Genomic DNA, 23842 nt, shown 5'->3' on the forward strand with positions numbered 1-23842 from the left:
TTTTTACAGCGTGCGTTAATTTTCATCCAACTTTTCCCGTCTCCTCGGTAGCGCGATTGCCCCCGTGTAAAACGCGCAGGGAACGGTTCCGCCTTGCTCCGGACGTTAATTGCCGAATGCTAAGAAGAGTAGTACTGATTTCTAATGGTGCTAGGAAGTTTAGCGCATACCCCAGCACACACAGAAGTCAGTACCTCTACTTTCTTATATGCGGAAATTTGTTCTATCGCTCTCTACCGTTGTAACGCAAACTGAGAGCGAGCTTTCAAGCAGGATTACTCCGAAGCCTTATGAGGTGATGTTCCAGAGGAAGGTCAAGTATCCGCGCGGAAAACTCTCCCTCTTCCTACACGTCGAACAATTTCTGAGATCAGTTCGTGATCTTCGAATGCGAAGAGTTCGATTTTGTAGAATAGAATGTTTACTTGAATTTCCTTTGACCGAATTATATCTCGTTATACGTACTTCTTTTCGTTAACGTTGTTCATTCCCGGATTCGCTGGTTTTAGCCGGCTGGAGAGAGTGAGATCAGCCATCCTTCGCAGCGAATAACATGGAGAACGAACGGGGATGCGTTTCGAGTGCGAGAAAGCGCGAATCATGGATAAGTCCAGGGATTGTCTTGCAGAAGCTTACGTTCCTCTCCCTTCGCGATCGAGAACGCGATCGATAGCGAAAGGAGCTCGTCCCGATACTTCGAGGGAGAGACTAACGCGAAGCAACACTGTCGATCTACCGCGAGACTTTCCCCGGAACGGACGAATGTGTTATTCGTAGGTGGGCCCAGACGAATGGGACAGACTGTCCCGGGAGCGCTCGGATGGCTTCCTATATGCAGGCGGCCTGTTCACTTGCCGTAAAGCAAAGTGGTAACTTAATATTAGAGCTGAATATAAGTACGGTAATCCCACACCCGAGTCCAAAGTAAGTCTACACCTTTGTATCCCCCTCCCGTCCCTCCCGCGCCCTCAGTCATCTCCGAACCCCGTTTCCCTCTTACTCCGGGGTACCTCGAGCGTAATAACGCGACGGGATACTAGATATCGGCGGTACTCCGCGCCAAGTGCAAATTGCCACCACCCTCTCTGCCTATTGCAGTCTTTCATCCTCGTCTCTCTTCGTTTCTATCCCCTTTTTCTCTCTCCCCTGCTCGTATCTAACGGTGGTTTTGTCTTTGTTTTTCATCCAATATACATACAGTCGCAATTATCGTAAACTGCAATTATGCAACAATTCTACAGTACCTAAGTAACTAACGACTTTATATTTAGATGTTATGTTAAGCAAGAATTATTCTAAGAAAAATAAAAATATTCGGCAAGAATTTTGATAATACGCAATTTTCAACAGTAATAGACTTATTTTTATCTAGCGATAATTAATAATAGATTAAATAGAATAAATAAATCTCTTTGACATCTAGCTTTTCAGAACTTAATAACATATCAAGCTTTTACTTATTTTGGTGCATACTCAAATCCACCTAATCTATGGGGCAGAATCAAATTTTTCTAAAAATAGTAACCGTTTGTCACACAATTTAGTTCGTATGACGAATTGTGCAATCATATCGTAATAAATTCCTGCCTTTTGTACAGACCAAGCGAGTTGTTTCCTTTATCCTTTCGTAGTCTTCGAGCGATTTTTAACGAAATGCGAGACAGGTGTTTTCAAAGTGTACAGCCTTGGTACTATAAGATCAACTACATTATTATCTACACATTTCTTTGTTATAACAATTAAAACGCAGATTCCTTTCAGACATTTTCAAGCGATCTCGGTTTAAACACGTTAGAGTATTTAATATGTTGATTACATTCTTATTCTCTTCATTTATTTCAATATCGTATAATTTATTATCAAAGAATTATTTATTGTCTAGAATGTTAAAGACGTTAGACGAAATTTAATAAGAATTTTTAATATTTATTTCAGTTTGATCCATGTGGCAAAATATCCAGAATAGTGTTGGTTCCCCAACATTTTCAACTTTTTCTGGAATGACTTCCAAACTTACCTAAGGAGAAAGAATATCTACTACTATTTCATATTTTTCCGTTCATTATCTAACTTGTCGTTGAGCCAAGAGGTGTAACTACAAAGAATAGGCTTCGGAGGAAACGGGACACATCCCGCATACTTAATTTATAATTAATCGGGGCAAGCGCCTCACTTCCGGGGCACGCAGCACAGCTGGAAATGGGCCAGTGGATCGCATTGGGGCAGATGCTCGCGTAAAACGCACATTTTCCAACAACGCCGCAGGTGTTGCCCAGCATATTGGAAAGGCATATTGACTCTAAGGCTGTGAAGCGAATCCGAATTACGTCCGTGCGCGTTCGAACGACACTGTATCTCTATGGTATAGATGTTAAATATTAAAACGGAGGAGAACACGGGACGTGTGTACGAGGTGACAAGAAGCAATTTGAAACTTTTACGACAAGATATATTTGAGATAAATATGAAAAATAAAAATGTCTAAGGTCGTTCAGTTATATCGTACAATAGACCACTAATCTTGCGTTATAATACACTAGTAAATTCGTAGTGTCAAATTATACTTAATTTGAGTCTTTTTAACTATTCTTATAGATCACCTGCTTCTACTCAATATGTCGTTAATTTAATTAAACCAATGAAATTATAATAAAATAATACTGTTTTGCGTTAAAATAATAAATTTCGACACACATGGTAGTAAAAAATAACAAAATGTTATTTAACTTAAAGTATTGGTTTAAATTTCATTCTTTAATATTTAACAGTGTAAAATAAAGAGAGACTTAAGGTTTGCAAAAATAAGATAAATTTGAAAATATGTATTATATTGTCTGGTTTAGAAACTAAATACCGCGGATGAGACACGGCTCTGAAATTCTGTCGTTCTCAGGTTTGGCTGTAATAACTTGGACAATCGTTCCAACTGTTTCCAGACTCTTGTGTGAACGAAAAGATATGAGGCTAAGTAAGCGAAATTTACAATCCCTTAAATTTTTTAATAAAAAATGCCAAAGCACTGCATGGTAACATCATGCATTAAATAAACGATCTTAATTTATATAAAAAGACCATGTCAAAATGCTCAAAAAGGATGACAAGCGGTAACGTTACCTGTCTTTAAAATGTTTTTTAAAATTAGTATAGGGTACAAGAAAATTACTTATTGAGTACTTACTCGTTGATTGCGTTGATCGATAAGCGGGTATTGAGCGCTGATCACATACTAGTTTCTATCGTCTACGGAGACGCGACACGTTACCGTTTGTTTACGTCAGGTCTCTCAGGCGTATCTCGTTTCTGAACCAGATCCGGTCGACCGCAGGCCGGCGTCGTTTTTCCGTTTTCTTCTCTTACGTTACACGCGCGTACCGTGTCAACGCCGACGCGGAATAAGTGAAAAACAAAGGCAGAAGCGGAAATAAGAAATCGGGAGCGCGACAATGTCGAAGAGACAATGTGGAAGAGAGAAACAGAGTAGAGCACGTTTTGTCTCGCCTTTCGACATCAAGGTTTCCTCGAGGCATTTATGCAAGATCGAAAAGTGTGCGATATGTAATTTAATCGCGCTAACGGTTTAATCTCGGAAGGCAACTCACGCAGAGCAGATAAAAGTGACTAACGTAAACAAGGATATAATAAAATCTAACTCAATAAATCGGGACTGATTGCGAGTAAGGCGAACGGTGATGCAGCTAATCTAACAACGGAACGTGCGAATATTGATTTTAAGATATCCGTGAGTCAATAAGATTGCAGAGTTGGCCTAAAGAAGATACAGCACAGACATACATGTAGAACAAGAATTAATATATAAATAACAGAATTTTAACATATTGCGTGTTGCTAAAAATTCTGCAGTATACTACAGAAATATCATAAAATAAAAATTATTATTACGCGGGGAGGAAAAAGGGAACCGATAGACGCGGCAAGGGCCCAACATCGTGCGTCGCGTTGATTCGCGACGCCGCGCGCCTTGCATCGAAATCCCCGGAGCCGCCCCCTGCACGAACATCGGGTCGCCCCCATTTGGGCCGCGCCGAGTCATCCTGTTCCGAATACCTCCTATGGCGTGAATTACTATTCCACGACTTCTCGACAAATGGGCTATAATCCTTGATCCTACGAACTATACACACACATACACACGCCGCGGCTACACACATGATGCGGATCGATAATATGCTCTCTGGCTTCCCCTTCCTCGTTTTAACTATTATTCATGTTAACTATCATTGTTTTAACGCCAAAAAAGATCCAGGAGGGGTAACGAATTCACAAAACGCGGTAAGTTCGGAAAAGTCAGTTATATTCTAACAATTAATAATTTATATACACGAATTGTGAATGTGGAGTACTTTGATTCGTGCGACGGGTTCCGTAAATTGGTAGAAGTTACGCAAAATTAAAGTAGAGTATACACGGACAAAGAACTTTTTCGTGCCATGAGATTTGAAGATTTGCAGCAAACGCACACTTCTAGCTTTGAATTTTTCGACACAAAGAGGCCCAAAGCTCAAAGGGCCGAGCTCTTATATTGTCAATGGTCCAGAATTCTAAAAAAATTGAAGATGAATAGATTACCCTTTGTTTTTCAGGAACAATCCGGACCGATTTATTTGTTTGTCGACGTTTTAGGGTGTTCGCCGCATTTGCTAACGTCTGCCACTTACAATCAGTCGATTCGCTAAAAGGGCGATCTCGTAGCGTATATACATTGGCGGGTTGGCCCGTGAAGGGTTGCGCCGAATCGTCGGCCAAATCTCTTATATGCCAATTTAGGTTTGCGGGATAGGAAAAGCTTAGTTAATTGATAAGTGATTTCTCAATAGTCATATTTTCAAGTATTGATTATTTGCCCAAATCAAAAAGAGAAAACGATATCTTTTTCTGCCATTTTTTGATATTTAAATAGACATTTTTGTGACTAATTCTTGTAAAAAAAGTCCAACTGGGACGAAGTGAAAACTGAGGCAATTAATTATTGTTTGATTGCCGCTCTGTTTGCAAGAAAATTTTATCGAAAAGATATCGACCGCAGACGAAGGAAAGTATTCGTTGATGAAAGAAAGTAGCAGAGACGCACTTTCGCGAATGCCTAGGATGCGTCACGCAGATTCCACGCGTCGCATACGCATTTTTTTTCTTGCGCACGCAACGCCATCGCGCTTTCTGAGTCATACCGATCCTCCGAGTGGAAAAGTTCGTTGCTGTTTACACGTAATCGATCTGCACGCGTCTCCCTTACGTAATCCTATTACATCGTCTATAACTCACGTTGCAGGGTTTGAGAGAGCATAACGATTGCGCAAATCCTCCAAATCGATTGTCCTTCCGCAATCGAAGGCTTATCCTGTAAACGACAACGCATCTGATCGCTGCGTCAGATAGTGTAGATTCCCACGAAAAATTGACGCGATATGAACGTTACCAAAATTTAATTTCGAAATTGTCGAGTCTTGGTGCCATTTTTTAGATCTAAGTAATATTTGTTACACATTCATTTTCGTTGTTTTTAGTATTGCTGAGGAGTTATCGAGACGAGTGAAAGAAACAAGACAATCAATCTTGATTTAAAAATATCAATTTAAATATTTGTATATGAAAGCTTTTTCGGTTTTCCTTTCTCAGTTTGACATCATTTCAACTTATTCAATTTTTTACGGTAAGCTTAAAAACTACTGACGATAATTTTTGTTTCAATTAAAAGAACTTTAATTAAGGAAACGCATCGAGATAGCTCAGGGCGAAAAGTATTTAAAAACGGACGCTGATCGTTCTCATTGAAAGCGACGCGTGTTTCGCGAACGACCGCGACATACGCGGGGCTGATTCACCCTCATCCCGCTCCATTCATTCTTACACCCTTACTACCACCTCGTGGCGGGAAAACGCGCAGCCGCGTTGGCGGCGAATACATTGTTCTCCAAATTGTTTCGTCGCAGTTCCGACGAGCCTTCGTTCCAGATTCGCTCTAATCACGAAGACCGGACAGAAGTGCATTGGGTCGTTGCACGTCGAATATCGAAAGTTTCAGTTTTGCGCAAAACGCTCCGAAAAACGAATATTCTCTAATAATTACACACGTGTTTTGTTTAACTTATTAAAAAAAAAAATAGAAATACGTGAGAAAGACAACTTTTCTGATTTTAATAATTTAAATAATATTCTAATATTATTCCGCACAGAGAGATCAAAGCATCGGTGATACGGTGATGATCAACATTCACTGATAATATTGACTTAGATAATTATGCAGTTAAGTAAATAAGCGTAAATTTTACTTTTTTCAACAGAAGCTTAATTCAAGATTGATCGCATCAAACAGTTAATGCCCAAAATTAAAAGTTGCGCGCCAGAGAGTCAATGAATCTATAATAAAGAAAAAAGAAACGATGCAAAGAGGTAATGATATTCTTAATTTTTCAAGACACTTTTCAGATTTCACATATACTTCCGGTTTTTTTGAGACGTCACGCTCGATTAAAAAATTCTTCATCACATGCTGAAGTTTTTATATTCGAGGGGGAACACACTTTGGAATTCTTGAAAACGCGAACGTGAAGAAACAGTTTTTACGAATCAAAATTGGTACATTCGCGACGCATCCGTTGAGGATAATCCCCGCGATTCGCGCTGCGTAGGACGCACGTTTACCCATATCTCGCGCGCGTGATGGCGAACTCACCGCGGATATACAACGGTTTCTCCCCCCCGTTTGAGAGGGGGTGAAAACTCGGTTAACCGGAAGTGGCGCGTCGCCGCCGCCGGCCGAGCAGACGCGACGGCAACGTTAACGTGACAACGCGGGTACCTCGGACACGACTGATCGAGTGACCGAGGGGGTAGCAATGTAGCATCACGGGGCATACCCCTCCCCGTCACGCGCGGGAACACGCGCGCGGGCGCTTACGTATAGAATTACGCGTGTGTCCGGGCGCGGTGTGCGTACTACTGTCGTACACCCGGAGGCTCCGTCCCCCATTTCATTTCGAGAACACGAGGCGATTCGAGGGAAGAGAAGTGCGCCGCGACGGAGAGCGTGGCCCGTTCCCCCCCCCCTCACCCTCTCCTACCTACTACCGTACCCGCCGTCGTCGTTCTCTCCCTCCGTCGCACGACTTTCTTTCGGCCCCTCTCTTTTCATCCTTCTGCTCCCCTAGCAAGAGCGCCCCGTTCGCCCCCCCTCCAACCCTCTTCGGCACGCTCTCGCGTGCGTGAATCATGCATATCGATTTTCTTTCGTTGGAGTAAGCGAGGGCCGTGCGGTAGTCGCTCACGTATGCCCGCTACTTTCCCCTTGCCCGTCCCTCACTCTCTTTCTCTTTCTTTTTTTCGCCCCCCTCCTCCCCTTCTCCCTTTCTTTCTGACGGAGAGCTCGGGGGCCGCGTCGCGCCCCACGGGCGAACCCCCTTCTGAAAACGCGTATGCACGCGGTACCTGATTCTTTTCGCACAATGGCCGTATTCTCGCTTTTCTTCTGCCCCTCTTGTGCTCTCTCTCTCTTCCTTCTCTTTTGCTACCCTCGTCCTCTTCCCCGTGTACCCCTCCTCGTTACGTCGCACGAAGCCCTCGTCGCTTATTCCCCCTCCCCCTTGTACCTCCGACGCTTCATCGCTTTAACCCCCCCTGCAACGCTATTTTGCGCTTCAATAAAATGTCCCCGATAGAGACACGCAAAAATTTGGAAATGCAATATTCAGGATTTGAATTCTAATCCGTGTAGTTTAACATTAATATATTTAACTTGCTACTATTATTCTGATAAATAAAGGATTTTTGTCTTGTAAGGAAAATTATTGTATTTCCAATTTTGGAAAAAATTCTTTCCCGAAAAGTTACAGTTTTACTGCTACGATATTTTTCATGACCAGTTTAAAGTTTAAATGCGAAGACTCTTCGTGCGTTTTCCATTTCCGCGCGTCACGCTGGCTCATCAAGTTCTAGTTAAGAGAGAAGCGGTACAAAAAGTACGATAGGGGTTGCCCATGGCGGAACCACTGATCGCCCCCCTTCGACCGGTCATTCTTTCCCGAGCATCCCTTTCTACCTCCCCCCGCCCTCTGCGTGCTTCTACGGGCGAGCCCGGTAATAAACTTCTTTTGTTTTCGAACACTCTCGTCCATTCTTTGCTTTCGCTTCTTAGTCGACGACAAAACGAGGGCTCGCGCGCGCCCGACGAGCGAACAATCGAGCCCGTTTGAATCGGCGGCCAACTCTATGCTTAAACCAGAAGCGTTCACTTAGCTCCAACTTACTTTAGCAAATAGACTAGTTCAATGATTGCTGTAACTTGTCAAAGAAACTTAGAGATTCGATGTAATAGTGGTGTGATTAATTCTTTTAAAAACTCGAGAAGACTAATCTAATTTTAATTTTCGCAGCTTTTCCAGAGTAATTTTCTTTTTTTTTAATAGCAGTGCTTAATTTTATCGATAACTTTTCCAAAACAAATTTTTCTTAGAACACAATTTCGTTGTATAATACGTACACATAATTAATATAAAAATACAAGTCTCTGATAAAAGAAATTTATGTTAAAACTATCATCGGCAATTACCGATGATACGTAAAACTTTATATTCAGGTATCAAGAGGGGTGTATTTATCTACAAAATTAAACGTCGCATACTTTTGGCATATGGGGATGCGTTTAGGGGTAAAACCAGGAACTACCCAAGTTATAAATAGTTCCTTTAATAAGTAAACGTGGTAAGTGTATAGCGTTTTAACATGAGATAGAAATAACTTTTTATACAGACGTACGATAGAGTAATGTACAACAATTTTATACAACTGCGTTTCGCATCTTTAACGAAGGGAGTAATCCTCATAAATTTCCAGAAGTGTCTGAAGGGCGCCATCGAGACTGCCGTTAATTTTTCGCTAATAAATAAATAGGTACTGCTCAATCGAATGGCACAAATCAACTTCAGTGTAGTCCAATATAAATAATTAAGTATATAATATCGGCGGTAAATTATACGTCTAAACTGATCGTATCCTTCGCGTTACTTCATATCGTCTAGAACTTAAGTTTAAGTAAATCATGATGTACAGTGTTCCTTTTACGTCTACGTAGTACGTTGCAGTTTTGAGGATAATTGTAAAAAGGATAATTAACTAACTAGCCGTTGTAACTTAAAATGCAAGTGGAATGTTTCCATCGATCTCATTGCATTCCTCTATGAGGTAATCACAAGGAATTCGTGAGTTTCAGTTATATTACCCTACATTAATACGACGAGAGTAGCAGCCCGAGCTGTAAGACTTACGCAATTGAAATCCGCATATCGTACTTTTTGGCCACTAGATCACTTAGAGTAGCTGCACACGTTTGGAAAAGTTCGACATTACCTGCCTCTCTAAACGCGCAGTCAGTTATTCGTCGAGTATACTTTATATCGAGGAAATAGGAAATTTTTTTATCGCATTTAGCAGGGAAAAGTCTTATTATTATTGTACACATTACGATCTACCTATAAGTGTCCTAACGAGAGAGAAGGAGACTAAGTAAGCAAGCTAAGTTTAAGCTTGCTTTTAATATCTTAGTTTTTTAGTATTCCAATGTAATTTTTATTTTTTTTAGATCTAGAGAATATTACCTTATCTTTTATTCTCGAGATAATTTGTTTATGTCTTACGTTACGTTTGTAAATCTCCTTTTACAAATTTTCAAAATTTTGGAGATATTTTTGTTCCATTGGAAATATTCCGAACTTTTTTTGGCATTAACTAACGAGAAAAATCAACAGGATGTAACTTTTCCGACGTGCGCATCGTTGAACATATAAATCGTTAAAATATGAAAGCGTATGACTTTCGTTTTGTTCCCTGTCGAAAGCTATAGGCGCGACGGGTGTCCGATGCAATGGCATAGAGGACTGTTTGAAGAGACTAAACATCCAATAATATCTTAATAAGCGTAACGATTGATGATTCCTTAACTCCCTTAATCTATTGAGCTCTGCAGTCAGCTCTTTGCATTTTGCTCCAGAAACAGTACAATGGAAAGCCGTAAAAAGTCTAGACTAATTACAGTCTACTAAATTCACACTCATGTTAAGTACATGTTACAATTATAGATACACTACAATTGTTGTTTTTAAATAAAAGAAAAAAAATAGAGAGAGGGGGAGACTCTTTCTATAAAAATAATCGAAGATTTAACTACAAAGAGAGAAATAGTATTTTATCAATTTTTAAATACGTTTTACCGCGGAGAAAATAACGAGTAAAATAAAATAAGAGCTCAATAGGTTAAAGGCACAGATCTTAATATCTTAAATATGTCAGATCTTTCTATCTTAAATATGTTTCTTTATATTTTGTGGACACTTTGCACGAGTATTTTTTAATATCGTAAATCTCTAAGCTAGCCGAAAAGAGATGCATTTTATTGAAAATTGATAATGAAGTCGAAACTCTTAATCCCTAATAGGATTTTCTTTCGACTGCATAGTCGCTCTCACACCATTGCATTCGGATATCAGTCCGTCCTATTCTTCCATCAGGACTTTGCTTTACTCTTACTCCTCACCCTCGGTGATACCGAATAAAGCTTCCTGAAAACTGTCACTAGATTGTTCTGTGGGAATAGAGTCTCGACGACACCTTCCAGCAGCACGTACAACAATCTTCGGTTCAGTACGGGCCGCTGAAACAACTCGAATACCCTCAGCAAGCCGCGCCTCGTCGTCTCGCTGCCTATGATATGTTTCAATTCATCCGAGAGGCACGAAAGCAAAGCTATTTTAGCTGCCACTCGCGTTCTGTTCTTCATTTCCGTGTCTCGCGATGGTTTACTCTCGGCCTTCACGCCATTCGGCCAGAAACTGTTCCTGTAACACGTCATTAATTCACTTAGCCTTCCCTTTGTTCCCAGATTACCTTTAGATGTTGAATGGAAGCAAAATAATTATAGTCATCATAAAAAATAATTAAAATAACGAAATATACATAGAAATCAATTTGTATGGAAATATTAGCGATGAATGTCAATTTTATATAAAACTGTTACGCTCGAGATCAGCACCATTTACTTACTTGAATAAGCGCAAATATCCTGCAACTTTTGACGGGCTGGTCATAAACGATACATACTCCACTATCCTTCTATTCACTATGTCCCCAAACATCGTACGAATGATTTGGCGCAGTAGCGTTATAATCCGCCGTCTCAGCCATTGATTTCGCACTTTCAGATCAAAAATCTCGTCCATTAACAGGAGCATAATTCGCAATGGGATATTATCATCAGTCTGTAAAAGAAAATACGAATTGAATGATTCAATTGACCGATTCGACATCTTAGAGATATGCAGTATCTCGCGATTTACGCGAATGCGTAAAATAGAAAAGTACCTCTGTATCGAGACCGGCGCTAACTTTGGTATTCTCGTAAAATATACTCGTCTTCTTAGGATTGCCGAAAAATTTGCTCAGATTATCCATTACGCCGTCCACTGTACTTAGCATGTTGTCCGGCATCGTTTTAACCGCCTGCGTGACACTTTTCATGGATGTTTTTAAGGGATTCATTAAAGTGTCTATCTGTATAAAAAAATATTTAAACAATTAGTTTTTTCTATGTTATGTACTCGAAATTGTTATAAAGAATATATTATTTTGTAATTTCTTATAATTTTATAATTAACTTTTCACTTTTAAAAAATTTGATTCATTTATTTATACATATATATCATAAATAAATAAGCAGACTATTCATATTTACCGTTCTCGAGATCTGCCCACCAGTGACTCCTTTATCATAATCCCCTTGCTCCAAGAAAGCCAACAATAGATTCTGCAATCCCATGTGACCGCCCATGATCGCGGGTTTCGTCAATTGGCACAACCATCCATTCAACATCAACATTCGTCTCTCCAACACCGTGCGCTCCATGTTATGGAAGGCCTTCTTCGCGGGGAAAGGTATTTTCGCCAGATCGTAATATTTTTCCTTGATCTTCTGGTGCAAATCATAGAAGTCAGAGTATCGTCTGTAGATATGCCATTTCTCCTTGTAGCCCGAATCGTAATTCTTCGTGACTGCTACCGCATATATGCCGTATGTTTTTCCGCGATCGCTAACGATGCCGGTTTCTATGATTGTGGCAGTTATCTCAAAGCGGCCTTGTTGCAGCTTTTTAATTGCATTTTGATCGTAATTGTTCTCGTCCAACTTGACGAACTGGTCCGCATTGGTTTCCACGTAAAACGAAATATCCTTCTTCTCATTGACTTGCTCGATTTCCGCGGTAGACCCTATACGCGTATTTTTCACGCCTTTGAAATTGTCCGAATCAACCTCATCAAATCCTCTACTTTCGTTCGTCTCTCCGATGCTCGTTAAGCTCGTCGAGGAATTCGATTTCTTAGCGCCTTCCTTTACTACGAGCTTTGTCTCATCGGTTTTGTATGTTTCGGATAATTCCTCCAAAGTGTCTAATTCGTTGTTCGTGCTCGACAAGCTTATGCTGTCCAATGATTTTGTGTCGTCTTCAGACACCGGATCCTTCAGCAGATCCAACTCCGCGAGCAGTTTTACATAAGCCAATGATCTTTTAAAGCCTGGCAGGAACCTGTCCTCATTTTGCAGTTTCTCGTAGCAACAATTTCGCAGGTCGTCGAACCATGTTTCTTTGACCGGCTCTGTCCTCGTTCTCGTGAGCAAGCTTTTTACCAGCGTATCGTCCAGTTGCAGCTTGGACGATGCTTTGTCACTGAGGTACTGCTGATAGATCTTCGAGGCTGCTTCCTTCAGATTATCCAGATCCGCGTTCTTGCGTTTAGTACCGATCACACCTCTGCCAGATTGGGTATTTTGGATCTTTTGCAACTCGATATCTGATATCTGTTGCTCGGCCGAGACCCTCCAGCCATAGATATTCAGGTAAAAGAACAGGTACGCTTCTGCATTTATGGAGGTCATATAATCGATGAAGTAGCTGAGTGCGATGTTGTTCTTCAGCAATTCATCTAATGGTAAATTAACTAGCTTCTGGCCTGGTATGAGCAATCCGTTCCATTCTGGTTGAGCGCCGATACCGTCCGTTTCCGTTTCCAAGCCCTCCTGCATACCGATGATCCTTGTCTCCAGAATTTTCTTCACGTAAACCAAGCTGTTCAGTTGTTGCTTCACCGACAGATCGTCATCTCCGCCCGAGTCTTTTGAGCGCAGATGCGCTATTTCTTTACAAATTATATTTTTTGTCGCTATTAATTCATCTAAATTGTCCGTTATTCTAATTACTGTTAAAAAGATATCACTTGGCAAACCACCATCCTTAGTACACTGAAATAAAAAAATCAAAAAATTACATACTATTCAGATATAAATATTAGCACTATTCTCAGTACGCGATAAGTGATAAAACGTTGAAATAAATAGGTAAATAAATAAGTAGGAATGTGACTAAATTTTTTAAATTTGGAAATAAGCTTTTATTAAACATATTCAAGGATTAAGTCTTAAATTTACATCTACAAAATTCGTCATCGAAAGTTTCAAAGCATCAATGTTGTACTCACCAGCCATACACACGCCTGATTAATATAATCAGGATCGGAGAAAAGATCCAACAACGGTCTGATTATAACGTTCACTAACAATTCCCTTAAGACAAATCTTACAGTCAAACAATCGAAGTCTGCCTTGGGTAGTACCAGGTACAACAGGATTTCGGATATCTCGCCCAGGAACTCCAATTCCTGGGTGTCGTTCGTGCATACCAGATCCCTGCATATCAGATTACTTTCCATCTGCACCTCGAGATCGAAGAATATCTTTTCCAGCGATTCGTCCTCCTTTTCGTCGTCACCAGACGATTCAATTGGCTCGGTGAGCGATGACAGATTAGGTGTATAAAATTTCGACTGCGAATACCAAGATACATCGGTCTCGCTCTTATTTCGTCGATGAGTAGGCGTCTTTTTCGGAGTCCCGCCCGATGTGCTTGAGCTGGCACTACTTTTCTGGACCCTGTTCGATCGTAATTGCTTCATCCTCGCGCTTGCTCGTCGATACAACCTGACGTGTGAGGCTGCATCGTCAACGAGTCGCGTAGTCAAGTACGGTATCCAATCGACACTCTTGACCCTGTTTTGTACATCGATATTACACAATAGAACTTTAATCAATAATGAATTAGATAGGTCATTTTTAACTCCTTAATAAGTTTAAAAATATATAAAATATATTAATATAAAATTTATTATGTTTTTACACTCCTTCACACTATATATACATATTATACATATAATTCTCTAAAACAATCATTTACGAAAGGCGTACATCTTCGATTTTCAAAAATAAAAGTCTATTTGCGAAGAATGTAAAATCATATTATGTTAAAGAATATTTTTAATTGCTGTAATAAACTATTTTTAACTCAATCAAGTTTACGGTGAATAAAAAGATAAAGAAACGTCGCATTACTAATGCCTTTTGTATCGAGGTAATTGCATCGTACCGTATACAATGAACGCTTTTAATTTCAAGTGTGCCGTAGCGAAAGAGTTAATTAGGTTTTCAAAGCGTTAATAAGCATAACAAATGTGCAGAGATATGAAAAAGTCTTAAATGAATTTAATAAAACTGAAAAAAGCCAGCTCACGAAATATTCTGATTCTCATAAAATTAATGAAAGATAAATATTAATGAAAGACGTTTCCATATACCGATTTGCTACGTTGATGGCGATTTTTTGGGCAGTATCTCGAACGGAATAGATAAACTCCTCATCATCCGTAACAACGCTGTACCACGGTTCCACATAATCTCTGATCAAGAAATCCAAAATTTCCTAAAAAAATAGCAACAAATACATTACGCCCAATAATCAGCAGACGATTCGACACTATTCTATAAATATTGTTCTATAAATATGTACTTGCAGGGATTCATCAATGATACGGCTACCAGTTATTCTCCTATCTAATGTAAATGTCATTCTCTCTTTAGACTGATCTAGTATATACTGTAAAAAAACAACACGAATATTATGCGACAAGTCGCGAATGAGCGGCGAACAACTTCGAAATTTCCACTTACCTGCCGGAACTTTTCAGTCTTCTTAGATAAATCTTCCCTTTCAGACTTAATCACATCGTCGAGATTCTGTGAGTACGTTCTATATATACAGATCAATGTCCTGCAACAGAATATTTTATTATTCCATTAATATTTGTCTTTTATTATATATTCTTCGATGCGTATTTATCAAAATTATCTTCACAACTTAATGTTTGTTAATATCTTCGCGTATGTACATTTCATACGCAAATTCCGCTTTTAGTTAAGCTTTCTTATCTTACCCTAAAATTAACGCAAGCAGGCAGATGAAAAGTTTTACAACTGTTCCTATGCCGAGGATGTAAGCAAGCAGAGTAGCGGCAGCTCCGAGAACGCCATACAATGGGACGTTCATCTGCAAAAATAACAATCTATTACCAACCGATGAATCGACAACTCTGAAATTACACATACTCTAGAATTTGTGCAGCAGCGCCATACGCTAAGTATACACAATTATCTCCAAAAACATTTATCTTTAGAAATATAGGAATTATCTCTAGAGATAATTACGGTATGCGTAGATAATGCAAAACGAGTGTACCGTTAAGATTTTTCTAGCAGCAACTTATCAGCTGTCTCCCCATGTACGCCTGTTAAATAGGGTTTGTCACTCGTAACGGGAGAATAGACAGAGAAATACAAAGGAAAAGATCCGGTACAGCTTAGTGATAAAACAGTAAAAATAAGCCAGATTATCTCAGAATGGAATTCATTTCTCAAGACTTAATACTACTCTGTGTTCAGAACGAAAGCTTGGTTCGTTACAAAGAAAATAATATTTTACAAATTAATATAATACGCTTGTCAGCAAAAAAAAGTTGGTAATATATAATATACCTGATTATATAATATACCTGCAACAATTAATGTTTTCTATGAAAAATCAAAAGTTTCACAATATAAATATAATTTATATTTGTAAGAAAAACTGACGTACACAGAGATAATCGTATCAAATCACAGTTTGATTATAATAAAAACTATCTATATTAAGAATGACAATTGCAAGTCATATCTTAATTTAATTAACCGTTGTTTAAAAAGTAGTGGCAAATGCGGGCAAATGTTTAAAAAGTACTGCGAGTAAATGTCACAACACTCTTTTTTATCTGTAAATTACTTAGCAAATGATTATTTTCTTTCTTAATGGAGAAACACGTTTCTATCAGTTTAGTCTTTTTAATTTATGACGTTTCTATTCGAACAAGCCAAGCATCATTCATCAGCGTGATGAATAATAAGCTGACAATTTGTGATGAGTAATGTTTGCTACACAATGCTTAAAAAGACAAAGAAATAGATTAGAAAAATAAAGTCAATTGAGAGAAGCGTGTTTCGCGTTTCAGTTAAGTTTTCTCCAAAATAAATAAATACATATGTTTTTATTAAACTCATAATTTTAGCAATATTTATAAAAGATATGGTACTAATATAACGTAGTTTTGTGAAGAGCAGCGGCGATAAGGAGATCTGATTCTTTCACAAGCAACAAACAAATCTGCAGATATCGCACGAGAGCTTACCAAGATAAGAAGTTGATTGAGATATAATGGTTAAATGATTCGCTACAAGTGTGCTCGAGATACAACACTCACTCGAGATACACACAAGAGTTAAAAAGGAATTAAAAATATAACTCGAGAGATACGAATCTCCACAAACATATATTTACGATACAAGTAACTATCAATTACAAACCGGTAGAAATCAGTAAACTGCCACTACTGACGGCAGAGTACTGCGCACGCATAATAACAGCTATAAAGCGCAAACGTTTTGTACTAGGAACAAAAAAAGTGTTACGCAACCTAGGATACACCTTTACCCCGTCACGTTCTCTCTCGTTCGAAAAAACAAATTGCCTTCGCCACCTCCTGCCATTCGTTATCATTTCACCTCTACTCCGGGGAGCTGGAAGCCACTATCTTCCACGAAGACGAGATCTACTCGCTCGAGGTTTCATCGTCGCCGACAATTCGCTCCAGGAACCGAAACGAGTGACATTATCGTACACCTCCTCCCCGCGCCTGTCGTCCCACATGCAAAACAACACAAAACAACTGTCACCCTACCGATACATATATATCTATGCACGTTGCACAGTAGGCGAGCGAACGCGAGGTTCCGAGATCACGGCGAGGCAGCAGCACACGGAGCGCCGACGGCCGACGGAGAGCAGGCGGGGACACGCAGGTGTCCAGGGCGACGTGCGTCGTCGCGAGGTCGGGCATGGGGGAAGGGGGGGAGAAAACTTGTGTTATCTACGCACCTTTGGTGATCGTTTGACGGGCCGGCTGTCGTCACGCATTCGGCTGCGCGCATATTGCGGGTGCTCGCGGTGACGTGCTCTCACGCTCGGCGGGCTGGTCAGCTAAGCGACGCTTTATTTACATTCTCGCGGACGATGCGGCTCGATGCGCTGACGGACACGTCGGACGACACCATGATCCGCCGATCCCGCACCCCGCACGATTCCGCGTCCGCGCTGCGTGGTCGCGGCGGCGGCTGCGGCGCCCGCGACGTTCGGCGTCGAGCGAGGCGCCGAGCGAGGCGCACCAAGTGGCCCGAGAACGGTCGGTAACGTCGACGCTCCCATCCCGCAAGCTTTCATTTTTTTTCTGGCAGGATAATCTAATTGCTGAATTAATTCATCTCGCAGTAGTTTATTTAGCACGAATCAATTATATACTGAGCGGTTTTAATTATTCGATTGACAGAGTAGCTTTCGGAGAAATTGAAAGTGGCTCTCGTAATTGCTTCATTGCTCCACCGCTAGATGGGCGCAGGGCGCAGGGCGCACCAGTCGCTGGCTCTGGCTGATGCTGTTGCAGGATTATCCCAGATTAGCGAATTTATTTATGTTTTCGCGTATTATTTCTACGTTATATTATTAAGGTACGAGGGTAAGAAAAAATGCAAAACAATAAGCGTTAGGAACAGAGCGCGTTATGAGAGTTACGTGATTTCATAAAAAACGTTATTGTTTTGTACGCGGTAATTGCAGAGAGGAGTAACCTAACCTAACCTGAGAGTGGCTAATTGATTATCTGTAAACAAATGAGTCAAAGTTTATTTTCAACCGTTTTATTTTACGCGACTGCCCATGTAATATTTGGCAACTATAAATTTAACTCCGTCACGCTAATTACAGATATTTAATTACCGGTAATCAATATTACTCGATTAACGGAGAGGTGGTGGCTGCGAAATTTTAACGATTTAAAGTATTTACTCTTTCGGATTAACGCTGAGCCAAAAATCCTCCACCGCGTGACGGATCGCAAATTGCGAAGTCAGATTCGGAAACTTGGATTCGCGACGTCGTTGGTTTTGTCACGCGCTATCAGAAATTTCTACTCCAAAGCCAATCGCGGCCCGCTATCGCGAATTATATCTTTCGGAGTGGATTTCATCTGACTTTCAGATGGAATCGCGGTATTAAAAAATTCCTCGCGTGATGGGATATACGATGGGATACGATAATGGTCGCCGTCGACCGCGATATTACACAAAATCTCTCCGTCGCGTTGCTTTTTCTCGAATTCAGAATGAAAATTCACGTCGAAAGATAGCTCGGGCCCGCCGCCTGATGATAAGGGGTCAACGGTCATCGCGATTAGCATCTCGCGAACAACTTGAGATGCACTCAAGCTAAACTTCGAATAAAATTATAATTTAAAATTTGAATGTATAAAATGTGAAAAATATTCGATCTAATAAATTTATGTCGCTCGCGCGAAGAAGAAAGTCTCGTTTCGCCCCGTCAACTGTAATATAGCTCGTATCAAACTACGAAGTAGGATTAAGATTTATAGATTGAAATTTGACCGATCAGAGCAAAATTCACTGAACTTGAGATTAGTTTTTTTTTTCGAAAGCTTTCCAGCAAGCGACACAATTAAGTATCTTTATCTTTGTTACTGATTGCTGGAAAAGTGTCGACTTATTGGTGTCGCTTGCTGGAAAGCTATCTTTATTACGATTGATCATTTCAATTCAATTTCAATCCCAATCCGTAGTGTGATACGGGCTTTATAATAATATAGCCCATGTAGATTTTGAGAATTTTCGGAGGATAGGTAACGCAAAGGTATAGGATATTACAGGAATGGTCTCTCTCACAGTATATTAAATATATTTTTAGTATAATACTTTCTATATATAGAAATACAGAATATATTCAAATAGTATCGATATGCCGTTAGGAAAATCGATTCGCGCCGTATCGCGCGGCGTCGCGCGTCGGTGTGAAGTTGCCGCCGTCATTTTCGAGCGTTTCACTTCGTGCAGAACGGTCATAGTCATATGTCGGGTCGACTCCGACGACGAACGTCTCTTAATTCCGGCGCGGCGTTGCGACGCGTCTAATCGGTGAGATACGATCGCGACGGCATCGTTTATAGATATATAGTATATATATAGATACATTTTTAGTACATTCTATATAGAAGTACTGTCAGTACTGAATATTCGAATTGATATATATCATGTGTCGTTAGGAAAATTGACTCGTGCCAGTCCGTGCCGTATCGCGCGGCGTCGGTATGAAGTTGCCGCGGTCATTTTCGATGAGCGTTTCACGGAACGGAACGGTCATATACTCATACGACGCCATGACGGGTCACGGGTCGGCTCCGACGACGCGAAGCTCCGTCTCTTCCGGCGTCTCGATGCGTTTGATCGGTGAGTACAATCGCGATAGCATCGTTTATAGATATATTCTAGTATCTAGATACATTTTTTAGCACATTCTATATATAGAAGTACTGAATATTTGAATTGATATCATGTGTCGTTAGAAAAATTGACTCGTGCCGATCCGTGCCGTATCGCCCGGCGTCGGTCGGTATGAAATGAAGTTGCCGCGGTCATTTTCGAGCGTTTCACGGAACGACGGAACGGTCACGCGACGCACGACGCCATCGCCATGACGGGTCACGGGTCGGCTCCGACGACGAATCTCCGTTTCTTCCGGCGTCTCGACGCGTCTGATCGGTGAGTACGATCGCGAAAGCATCGCGGCGCACTTGAGCGCTCGGCATTTCGACAATCGTCGATCGATCGTTTGAATTCGTCGTTCGCGTATCGGCGGTTCATTTATAGAACGCGAAATCCGCGAGCGCGAGATCCGTTCGACAGGTACGTCGCGCGAGCGGTCGGCGAGGCGACGATCGTACATTCGGACATCTTGCATTCCGCAGATAGCATTTTCCATTCCGACTCGCGCGCGCTTGCTCGTTTGCGTCATAATATAGGACGAAGTAAAGATCGCGCGCGCGTGGGAAATATAATAATCGGCCTGAAAAATATACCGGGCGTACATCAGCCCGGTTCTCGTTCTTCGGAAATCGTTCGGAAGTACCGGTTGGAGCAACAGGTATAATAATCATCGCCGCGGCGAGTACGGCGCAAAGTTGGTCGCGCGACTCTCGAATCCCCTGCTTGTCGCTCGAAGGTTCAATCTGCGAGAAGTCGCGGACGCGGAAAGTTTCGTAGCCGTTTCTCGCGTCAAATCCACCATTTCTGTAATTAATTGTATTCGCGCGTCGTGTATCGAGCGCGTCGTATGCACAAAGGGGTCGTGCGTAACGAGTGTCTCATGTTTCAGCGAGTGCCGTGTGAGTGCCATCGAAAGATAGTTAAAGAGAAACGACAGAGGAGAAACGTCGCATAAATATCACGAAAGAGCAGCCACGAGGAACGCGAGAGGAGGAGGCGGCCCGGGGAGGCATCGGGCTTCAGCGGAGCGATCCTAGGGTGAGCGATTTATTATTTATTTACTGTTTCTTATTTACGAATCGTTTTTTCTCGCAACGGTCGCCATAATGGTGCACTCCGTTTTGTAACAATATATTATGTAATAACTCGCATATGAAACATTTGAGATTATTTTGTAACACGCTCAAGATATTTAATAAAATATTAATAATATCTATCTTATTTTTAATTTTAAATTTTTATTATTTTACTTAAAACATTTTTTTTAATGATATTTATTTAGATTTTATGTGTGCGCGTATGAAAGCGATAGAGAATTAAAAGTTCTTATTTGCATAAAATTTTATAAAATTTGTATCTAAAAAAATTGTAGTCTTGCTTCGGAAATTATGTAATTCTTTTATTAAATAAAGTTTAAAGAATATAAATAAAAAATGTAATGCGCGCAATAATTATATCTTTTGAAGTATCTATTAATTATTCTGGACATTGTTTTAATATCTGGATATGTTTATATTTTACAGATATCAACGTTGCGTACTACGGCTCTGCTATTGTGCGTTGCAGGTGAGCGTTTAATTATCTTTTTATTGATTTTTTTTGTTAATCAAATTTTGCTAATTTTTGAAATAATATTACTGTAATTATCTGCGATTGTTATCGCAGATATCGCCTTTCTTATTTTCTCTGCGATGGTAACAAACGTATTAAAATATATCTATTAATTATTGTATCTCCATTTATTTTGACAATTTATAACAGTACTACGTATAAAAGTATTAGAATTTTAACATTAAACATTCGATTTTTCTTAACGTCTTTTAATTTTGTTTACAAAACGTGAAAAGAATCAAATCTTATATGTGTAATTGTACGTATATAAATAATTTATCTATGCCATATATAAAACTTTTTTAATTGTACAATGTTGCGGTCAATTTTATGCGTTACATCGAAATTATTTTGTATTTTTTTTGTTTTTCTTTATTCTAACGTTGTGGATCGACTTAACTGTATCAACTTATTTGAGAGATATGATATCATCTCATTATTCGCGCGATCGTGTAAGTAACAGAGAAGATTTGAAATTATATATGATACGTTGATGAGAAGATAATCTAAACCATATAGTCTAAACCTTACTACAAAGGATTTTTGAAGCACCTATATGTATAGTAACGTGATGAACAAATTTTGTTACTGTAATTAATTGTTCAAGAAAGACGAAGTTCTACGTATATTTTTTTCTTTGACAGTCAAGCTTTTATCTCAAGAAACAATTAGAACAAACAAAATTTATCAAAATTTATCTTGTTTAATTAATATCTTATTAATTTCGCCGGATTTTTTTGTTTGGCGTCATTATCGCACCTCGAGTGCGCTAACGATTCAACGTATGAAAAGTGAAAGAAAGAATTTATTATTTAAATACTAGAGAAATAATCCACTGGCGCGTCTCAATTTACAATGGATATCGGATTGCAAGCGCAGCTGGCGCGTTTTATATCTTTTTCTCGCGATACTTACGCGGTAACCATATGTAACGAGCGAATTCAACGACCAGGCGAGTCGGTATGCTGGCGGCCAAGCTCTGGAATTTAAAGGTAGTCCCTCGTTTGAGCGGGGATAATTAAACGTCTATCGGAAATTCGTCGGTACGGCCAACGGTCTAACCGACGAGAGGTGATTGAACTACTCGGCTTGTTCTCTTTCCCTCTCCCTCCCTCCCCCCTTTCTCTCTCTCTCTCACTCACTCACTCTTGCTCTCTCTTTTTCTCGCTTTTTCTCCATCTCTCTCTTGTTCGCTATCCAGAGTCACAGGTGTCTGGAAACGGCAGCTCCATTCTATCATCGCATGGCCAAAGTACTTCCCCGAGTGTTCCGAGGCTCATCGTCATGTACTTAATTAATCACGCGGCGTCACTGATACCCGTCGCTAAGTCCCGCCCGCGGTTTCACCGTGCTTTTTTTTAAACGCGCGAAATGCAAATCTGTTTCTGACTTGCATTTGTCATCGACGGCGCGCACTCGGCTGCGCCTTTTGATCGATTTCTTAACTTTTCCGGGTAAGGATGATGGTTTTCATAATTGAATCGCGCGTTTAACATCCATTCGTATCTCTCTCCAGCACAAGTATACATTGTAAAGACCAGTGCGTGTATTGTATGTCAAATAAGTGCGTAGAGTTGATATTCAACTTCTTGAACTAATTAAAAGAAATGTATACAATATTAATTTATCTTCTAAAATGATAAAATTTGATAAAAAATTATTATTTTCGTGTTTCTGGACATTGACGCGAGAAATAACGTCACTGAATTATATTGTTACTTTATTAACATTCAGCTTATTGAAACTAAAAATTATTCTGTAATTGTAGACGATAATGAAACAAACATATTAGATTTTTCTTGACGATTCTGTATTAGAAATCCTAAAGTGCTAATTTTGCCAAGAACATCTAAATCGTAAAGTACAGTTTATCCATATGAGATTGAATAATTTATTGTCGTATAATTGCATTAATATTTCTGGTGGATCATTTATTTCTAGGCATTCACATAATCAGAATTTCTCTATATGTCGATAAGGTTGAATAGTGGCGAATAATCGATAGGGAAAAATCGTGACAGCCCAGACTTACTATCGTAAAAGATAGTAAGTTCCTTTTAATCTTTCGAAGAATCTAAGACCAGCGGTCAAAGAAAGAAAAATTCGCAAAAAGTTCTATATGTCAGTCTTTAGTGCTACTACACAACGTACGCAAGTAAAGGATGCGCTTTTTTCAGATTTTCTTTATTCATACCGAGAATATATCGAATGTCGCGAATTTTTTCTCCCAGATATAAATTTTCTGAAAATTTTAGAGTTTTTAGACGTTAACAATTCTGGTTTTCGATAAAAATTCAGGTTCTTTTGTTTTTAAGATAAAAATACGTATTTGTGAGAGATCTTTACGTTTTATGAAAATTTTTTGTTATATTGCAGTAGCCCAGACAATAATTTCATATAGTCTTGGATTTATAATTGTTTCTACGCAGT

At 39.8% G+C, this 23842-nt stretch overlaps 1 protein-coding gene and 1 long non-coding RNA gene across 5 annotated transcripts; one reads left to right on the top strand and one right to left on the bottom strand.

The window, feature by feature from the left end:
- Positions 1-8684: 8684 nt before the first annotated feature.
- On the bottom strand, positions 8685-17592 carry LOC143896366 (sorting nexin-13). Of its 4 annotated transcripts, none has more exons than XM_077404206.1 (11): positions 17352-17592; positions 16979-17109; positions 15322-15434; positions 15059-15158; positions 14898-14984; positions 14686-14810; positions 13537-14104; positions 11738-13300; positions 11368-11556; positions 11050-11264; positions 8685-10844 (listed from the first exon to the last, which is right to left on the bottom strand). In XM_077404206.1, exons 3-11 carry the CDS (start codon positions 15432-15434, stop codon positions 10514-10516), a joined length of 3291 nt encoding a protein of 1096 aa, XP_077260332.1. In that variant the 5' UTR covers positions 16979-17109; positions 17352-17592; the 3' UTR covers positions 8685-10513. The 4 variants fall into 4 exon arrangements, with proteins under 4 accessions (XP_077260332.1, XP_077260330.1, XP_077260333.1 ...); XM_077404204.1 differs by having other exon boundaries at positions 16908-17109; XM_077404207.1 differs by having other exon boundaries at positions 16891-17109.
- A 304-nt stretch (positions 17593-17896) lies between these two features.
- On the top strand, positions 17897-21367 carry LOC143896254 (uncharacterized). Its single transcript, XR_013256600.1, has 5 exons — positions 17897-17977; positions 19582-19765; positions 19882-20077; positions 20691-20839; positions 21325-21367. It is a non-coding gene; the product is annotated as an uncharacterized LOC143896254 (long non-coding RNA).
- The last annotated feature ends 2475 nt before the right edge of the window (positions 21368-23842 follow it).

Source organism: Temnothorax americanus, unplaced genomic scaffold, assembly GCF_048541705.1.
Source record: "Temnothorax americanus isolate GAGA-0224 unplaced genomic scaffold, ASM4854170v1 Scaffold18, whole genome shotgun sequence".
Lineage (NCBI taxonomy): Eukaryota > Metazoa > Arthropoda > Insecta > Hymenoptera > Formicidae > Temnothorax > Temnothorax americanus.

Bases quoted from the DNA above. Each gene is read 5' to 3' on its own strand.
- LOC143896366 (XM_077404204.1), bottom strand. From the start codon at position 16,973: ATGATAACGAATGGCAGGAGGTGGCGAAGGCAATTTGTTTTTTCGAAC. The intron at 14,811-14,897 runs GTACATATTTAT...CTATTTTTTTAG, and splicing joins TCATTGATGAATCCCTGCAA to GAAATTTTGGATTTCTTGAT. The intron at 11,557-11,737 runs GTAAATATGAAT...TTTTTTATACAG, and splicing joins GTGGGCAGATCTCGAGAACG to ATAGACACTTTAATGAATCC.